The sequence below is a fragment of the Athene cunicularia genome (assembly GCF_003259725.1).
Source record: "Athene cunicularia isolate RWA chromosome 20 unlocalized genomic scaffold, athCun1 chr20_part1, whole genome shotgun sequence".
In the NCBI taxonomy this organism is placed as follows: Eukaryota; Metazoa; Chordata; class Aves; order Strigiformes; family Strigidae; genus Athene; species Athene cunicularia.
The window spans coordinates 9,116,957-9,124,427 of record NW_020799125.1 but is presented as its reverse complement, the minus strand read 5'-3'; the positions used below and the strand labels follow the sequence as shown (position 1 = coordinate 9,124,427).

At 49.9% G+C, this 7,471-nt stretch overlaps 1 protein-coding gene across 1 annotated transcript; it reads left to right on the top strand.

The window, feature by feature from the left end:
• Positions 1-1,864: 1,864 nt before the first annotated feature.
• On the top strand, positions 1,865-6,302 carry SLC2A10 (solute carrier family 2 member 10). The gene is given in 7 exon segments (XM_026862271.1): positions 1,865-1,883; positions 1,886-1,953; positions 1,956-2,013; positions 2,016-3,407; positions 4,422-4,544; positions 5,137-5,272; positions 5,930-6,302. Coding segments are annotated over 7 exon segments (1,893 nt in total). The 3' UTR covers positions 6,027-6,302.
• The last annotated feature ends 1,169 nt before the right edge of the window (positions 6,303-7,471 follow it).

Sequence of the window (7,471 nt, the reverse complement as noted above, 5' to 3'; positions counted from 1 at the left end):
GAGTCCCGCTCGGGACGGGGCAGCCAGGCTGGCCACGGGCGCGTCCAGCCTCAGGAAAAGGGTTGATATAAAGAGAAAAAGCCCAAACTTTTCAACTTTTCCTAAAGGCTGGGACTGCATCCGCCCCCCAACCCCCTTTCTTTCCATTTTTTTAAGCACTTCCAGCAGCAGACATGAAGAGACGAGTAACTTCCCGTGGCAGAGCCCCCCGGGCCGTCTGCGGGGCGGGAGCGGAGCCCCGGGGAGCGCGGGGGGAGCGCTGCGGGGTTGCCGGGGGTGCCGCTTGCCCCTGGTGCCGGCAGAGAGGGACTCCAGCACCTCCGAAGTCAGCCCGGTCTCAGCCGGGTCAGCCGCACAGGTCCGGCGAGCGGGCACAGCTCCCCGGTGGACCCGCCAGACTCTGTCCTCATGGGAGGGTCTGCAGAGTCCTCAGGTTCCCCAGCTACCTCAGAACAGAGTATATACAAAGCTGGATTTCAATCAGAGTTCATTTAACAGGAAATACAGCAAAATCTGATGGAATCAGCTGGGGTATTTACAGTGGGGCTGCTTGTGTATAATTGAGTTTGTGGCTTGAAACGGCCTGCCCACTTTATGCTTATCTGCATAACGTGCACAAGGAGCGATGAAAGCAGCACAGGTAGTCACACAGAACATGGTGGGAGGGACTGGCATGTAGCCGGGATGGCATAAGTAACACAAATGCAACACAGTTAAAGAATAAATACAAATATAGTTATAGCCATCACTGAGAAATAACCTTTATTGCTAGATGTAATTAAAGGTTGACTAGAAACACTTGCTATTAAACACAGATTGTGAGGGGGAAAAAAGCCCTTAGGCAGGGTGAGGAAAGTTTTCCATGGTCTGGTGGTTGTGGCCACATTCTTTCCACATAGTCTACTGAAACTGTGAGTATCTCTAATTAAATAAGGCCAATGTCAGAATACAGATAGTATTCTATGCTGGAAACCTGCACAAACTTCTGAGCTAACACACTTTACCTGTGACTTCAAATAAGTGGTGGTGGGGAGGTTGCTGTCGCTGCTGCTCCCCATGGGTACATCAGCTCTGCTCTCGCACCATGTGCAGTCTGCCCTGCGGTAACATGACTAATGATTCACCCATGGCCACCCTTTCATCCTCTCTCCAGGGCGAGAAGCCTTTGCAGCAAGCACCTTGGTTTTGTAGGGTTGTTTGGGGCGGGTTGGTTTGGTTTTGGTTTGTTTTTAATGTTGCCTTTTTTCTTACTTTAGCCAAACTTACGTACTTACTGAACTTGCATGCTCAGCTGTATGGGAAGGGCGAGGTCAAATAAATGCTTCTTGTATTTGGGGTGAGCAACAATGAGCTTTTCAGCTCATTAAGAAGTTTGTCCTGTAGTCCTGGACCAACCTGAGAAGGCTGCGCCTGGATAGTGCCCAGGATGCTCAATGTGCTCTAAAAGGAGAGGTGAAGAAATCAGGGCTACCCCCACCAAGTCATGGTGAGAGTGCAAGATTAAGTAGAAGAAATAAACTTTTTCAAGCAGTGTTTTTAACGGTAAGGTACGGGGTGAGAATGCAGAGCCTGCAGTGAGTGCTGATGGTGCCACGTGCACTGAAACATGAAAATGGTAATGCGGAACAATTCAGAATCAGATAGCAGCAGCTGTGTTTCCTGCTCAGAACAGGTTTTGTAATTAGAATCAAGGGAGATCACAGAGGATCCCCCCCTACAACTCCAGGCACTACAAATCACTGTCTTCCGCTTAAATACAAGGCTTAAATTTGTTAACAAAGTTTTCACAGTTCTGCCCCCCAAATGAGTGCTCCTGCAGTTAGTGGAAGGGGGTGCAGGCCTGGTAGGTTGTGTGACTGTCTACATGTGCCTCTCTACACATGACTAGTAAGCTGTGGGGAAATTCAGCATCATGGTTTTGTAGATGGAAAACTTTGGGTGTCCTGGGAGAGATTTTTTTCCACCTTGTGCACGCTGATAGCTTGTCTGCTAGCACCAGAAAAGTGAACCTAGCATTGCTTGTTTTCCAGGTCGTGCACTGCTGGTCCTCCTCTTGTCTGCAACAGTCTCTCTCCTGGGCGGGCTGATATTTGGGTACGAGCTGGGGATTATCTCTGGTGCACTGCTGCAGTTGCAGATAGACTTCCACCTTAGCTGCTTCAAGCAAGAAGTTCTTGTGAGCTCCCTCCTTATCGGAGCTCTCCTCGCCTCTCTGGTTGGAGGGATCCTCATTGACCGCCATGGACGGAGGAGAGCAATCCTTGTCAGCAACTTGGTCCTGTTGGTTGGCAGCCTTATTCTCACACTGGTGAGGTCATTTATTGGGCTGGTCATTGGGCGCATGACTGTGGGCTTTGCCATCTCTGTCTCATCCATGGCCTGCTGCATCTATGTCTCAGAAATGGTGGCTGCTCATCAGCGAGGGCTACTGGTGTCTCTTTATGAAGCGGGTATCACCGTAGGCATCCTACTGTCCTATGCGCTGAATTACATCTTTGCAGAGGTGGATGAGGGGTGGAGGTACATGTTTGGGCTGGCTATTGCCCCAACAGCCATGCAGTTCCTCAGCATCCTCTTTCTCCCAGTGAACCCTGTTAAATTAAGCTCGTGGGACTCAGACTGCCAGAAGGGCCTCATTCAATTGCAGGACACCGAAGACAGAGCAGCAGCAAAGTGGGAGCCCTGTAAGGAGAAGCTTTACTCATTTCTTGACCTTTTCAGGGCCAGAGACAACATGAGAAGGCGGACTCTGGTGGGCCTGGGACTGGTGCTCTTCCAGCAGTTCACTGGGCAGCCCAATGTGCTGGGCTATGCCTCAAAAATCTTCCACTCAGTGGGGTTTCAGAGCAACTCCTCAGCCATCCTGGCCTCTGTTGGGCTGGGGGCAATAAAGGTGGTGGCCACGCTCGTGGCAATGGCCTTTGCAGACAAGGCTGGGAGAAGAGTGCTGCTCATGGCTGGCTGCGTGGTGATGGCCATCTCCGTCACCACCATTGGCCTCACCAGACACATTGCTCCGCTGGCCATGGCCAGGGACTGTAAAGCAGCTGGAGTCCCCAGTGCATCCCACAGCCTCACCCAGCACCCCCTGATGCCTGTATCCTCCCAGCCTGTGGTGTCACCCATTCCACCAGCATTAGGTGCTCGCAAAAGCCAGGCAGGCCCTGGGTTTGCTGCTACAAGGAGCCTTACAAAAGTTTTTGACAGTTCTCAAAGCAGAAAGGTTGTTCCTGATTCTTCGCTTACTCAGAAAAGGGACTTGGTAGGTCAGGCCAAAGAAGAGACAGTGAGAGGCACTGGCCCTCCTTTTGGTGGTACTCCCTGGATGGAACATATGGTTTTAAATTGGATTACTCTGCTGAGCATGATGGCTTTCGTGAGCGCCTTCTCAATTGGATTTGGACCAAGTAAGTATGATATTTATATATCCTTGCACTAACCCAGAGAATAAAACTTGGGCTCATCTTTATAGTCTGCTTGAAACATTCATTACGTATCTGCTTTACCAAGCAGCTCAGTGTCTGGGAACTGGAAATATGTCCCCTTCTACCTACTGAATCATTTTCTAGCATTGCAGCTCTGTCAGCTATAGGGCTGGTACAGCACTAGAATGGTATCACTACCCTTGTAATGTTTTTTTTTCTGCGAAGCTTATTGGAAAATCAGAGCATCCCCCAAGTACTACCTAATCTTCCTAGCTCCCTGTTGAGGAGGAAATAGAGGGCTGAGGGGCTTCTACTGTGTGATAAAGAAAGTCAGTGCAGAACTGGAAGTGGAACCTCTTTGAAAGTTTTTCAACATTGGTTGGTCTTTTTCTGAAATCATGATTTATTCGTCAGATTAGAACAGAGATTAGTTTTTGATTCCATGTGAGCTCTACTGTTTTCTGACATTTATTGCTTTAAATGCCTTGATGGGAAAAAACAGCATCTAACTCAAGAAAAAACATAAGCGAGCAGGTCTCATGGGTTTAACAGTGACCCTGTAAATTATTTCAAGCAAAATAACCCTGGGATAGGGGAGACTAACATATATATTGCTTAGTTCTGATTTTAACTCAAACGCAACATCATCTTCCTAATCCTACCCCTTTCTTATTTCTTCACAAAGAGCGTGTCCTGACAGCTTGCATGCCAGATCTTTTTCCTCTACCCTGAACGGAATAACCAACTCCCTTGCTTTCTTCTTTGATCCCTGGGCTTGTTCATTGGTATGTCATTCCTCCGTGGAGTGCTGAGTATGGGGGTTTTGAAGTGTTCTGCTGTGACCTGACTCTGAGATCAATGAATGTTTGACAGCACCAGCAGCGGGTGCTGGGTGAAGCCAGAGTTTAAAACCACTACTGAAATCTTCCTTGCCCATTTCCCAAGTAAATTGCTTAACCCCTACAACCGTCTTTCTCATCTCTCTGATCCGTGCAGTGACCTGGCTGGTCCTCAGTGAGATCTACCCTGCTGGGATAAGAGGAAGAGCCTTTGCCTTCTGTAACAGCTTTAACTGGGCTGCTAATTTACTGATCAGTCTCTCCTTCCTGGACCTTATTGGTAAGTGGCCATCCCCCATCCCTCCATCTCCCACAGCTGGTTAGGAAAGGTGACCACCACAGACTATTTAGAGATTAAGTAGCATTTTGAACCCTGGGGACTTGACACTGGAATAGGTGTGACCCTGATGCCTCTGAGGGCAGAAAAAACAGGCACCAGGAACACTGGTCTGAGCCCCTCTGCCACCTGTTTTATAAAAATCATCCATTGCCCACTGGACTGGACTGTAGTACTGCAGTATCAGGAAACGATGGAGTTCGCAGCTTCCATACCGGTAGCTTTACGACATTTCTTTCTAGCAGAGCTCTCTATTGAGGCACTCAGTGGGTGCTGCTGGGCCTCGCAGCTCGGCTGCCGCCTTCTTCCCACTATGATGCTCTGGCAAAGCCTGGTGTGGACCATCCTTCTCCCTTACTGATTCCTGGTCTAGGCCTTGCAGATAAGGAGCTTCCTTGCCTTTTGAAGGCTTCTCAAAATAAGATGCCCCTGTCAGGCACCAATGACTACCTCGCAGTAAGCTACAAGCTTCCGTTGTATCCCATGATGCGACCTACCTCCAACAGACCCTTCGTGCACTTCAATCTCTCTGCAGATGCTATTGGTTTCTCTTGGATGTTTCTTCTCTATGGACTGGTGGGAGTGATGGCTGTTATATTCATTTATCTCTTTGTTCCGGAAACGAAAGGGCAGTCCTTAGAGGAGATAGACCAGCAGTTCTGCAGGAAACGGTATGTGTACTGCTGTACCAGCATGAGTGCTGGCTTTGGGTGCTTCCCACCAGCACTCTCCGAGGTCTGTGGCACTGGGCAGCTCAGGGCTGTTGCAAAATCTGGTCAGTGCAGCTGAGAATATCTCAGGTTTGTGCAGAGCTGTGGGACAGGGCGTGGGAGCTGCAGCATGGGTCATCAACAGGTCACTGCCCTGAGCCTTGTGGCCGAGCTGCTGGAGGGCACTAGGGATGTTCCGGAGGAAAAGGGCTAAAAACCAGGGCTTGTGGATGCGGGGAGGAGAGCAGGACCAGAACATGGCACAGGCAGGTCAGGACTGCAACAGCGTTAGAATAATCTTGGACTGATCCTTCTCCTCTGGGGCAGAGACATTTCCTGGTGTAACACAGGCCATGGGCTCTCACCCAGTAATTTCCATGCAAAGCCTGTACTGGGCTAGGGGAGATGGAGTGGTATTTGTGCATTTCTGGTTGTGAAGGAGGTGGCAGGACAAGCATTGCTGGAGCAGAGGGAGGTTGGGCAGCCACACGGCCACGGGGAGGGAGCACACACCCCACAGCGGGTGGCCAGGAGGGGTAACTGCTGTAACCCCCTGCCTGGCTCCTGGCTCCCCGCAAGAAGCAGCGGCTGCAGCTGACCTTCGCTACTGCCTGGCAGGGTGTGGGAAGAAAACGTGTTTAAGCAGAGACGTGGAAGAGGAGTGAGCTGCACACACGCACAGTACCAGAGAGTGGAGCACGCTGACAGCAAATGAAACCAGTGACATGCCCACAGCATCACCCTGAGGAGAGGAGCAGGCTGTGCCATCTGCACAGGTCTTTTCAATGGCCTTTAACTGGTGACTCTGCTCAGAGAGGGTTCTCACTACAGTGCCTTAGATCTTGGGACATGCTGATAGCTGTCCTTGGAGGACTGTAGGTCCCAGGCAGGGAATGTGTCCTTTCTTTCATATCTTTTCTTTTTCATGGTTTGTATCTCCTATCATTTAAGAGATTAATGATTTTGTACACAGGAATTAAAGCACAACTTTGGCTGACAATGCTCTCCATCCGTGCAGTTCATTTGTGAGCAAGGTATATTATTTTCCAGTTCCTTGAAATACTTGATGCCTTACAGAGAGCACAGTATTGCAGGAGGAATGTGTCAAACACTCAGGAGCATATATTAATGTTGTTACCTTCTATAATGTCTGTGTAGAAGCCTGCAGTCTGAGATGGGAGCTAATGCAGATAAACACTGTTTTAGGGGAGGCAGGAGTGCTGATTCACCCACTGTCTCCCAAAGGGTCAGGGTCCAGCAGCTCACCCACCTGATTGCCCAAGGCCCAGGCCTACGCAAGCGTAGAACCACATCTCTTGTGCATGTTTGGCTGCTTTCTTTTGTACACAGAGCCTGGTTTGCATTTGTGACCAGGGTTTGCATGTACAAAAATGTATGCAGTATTCTGGTACCCTCAACAAGTTTTCCACCTCTTCGAATGGAACATTCTTAGATTAATTCACCCCTCCACCTGACATATACATTATAAAAATCCACCAGCTAGCACCACACTCACTCCCAAAACCTTGTGAGAGGGGATGAGCAGGTATCCTGCTGAATATCCAGCCTTGGCTCTTTTGAACCCCTCAAGGAACTAAGTCCCAAAGCTTGGGGTTTTGCCCTGAAAATGCAGCTTCTTAGGGACCAGTGACTGCTACACTGGGTCACCTGGTTGGTACTACAGGGACAAACACACAAGATGTGGCCATGTCGCCCAAACCCCTGTCTCAAATAGAAGGCACAAAAGCATGGGGAAACAGTCCGTTCTTGGCTGTAATTCAGGCTGTGGCTGTCAGGTCTCTGCCTGGATCACCTTCGGGATGTGCTTTCCTCTTCCCCCTGAGCAATGGGGATCACCCACAGCCTTCCTCACCCACCTCTGCGTTGGCCTCCCCACCACACCTCTCCTGCAGCTGGAATTTGGTGTTTCTGAAGTCCCTCATGCACTGCAGATGCTGTCACCTCAGGGCACACAAGGACACCTGTAAAACAGAAGGCGGATGCACTCTTCCTGCAGAAAAAGCCCGTGATACTGAGCTGTATCAGGGCTGACTGATTTACCGGGGAAAAAAGCATCAGTGCTGTCCTGGGAGTTAAAGCCAGCCTCCAGATTACGGCTGCAGACTGTGGCCGCTGGTATCAGGGTGGTATCTGTCTCTT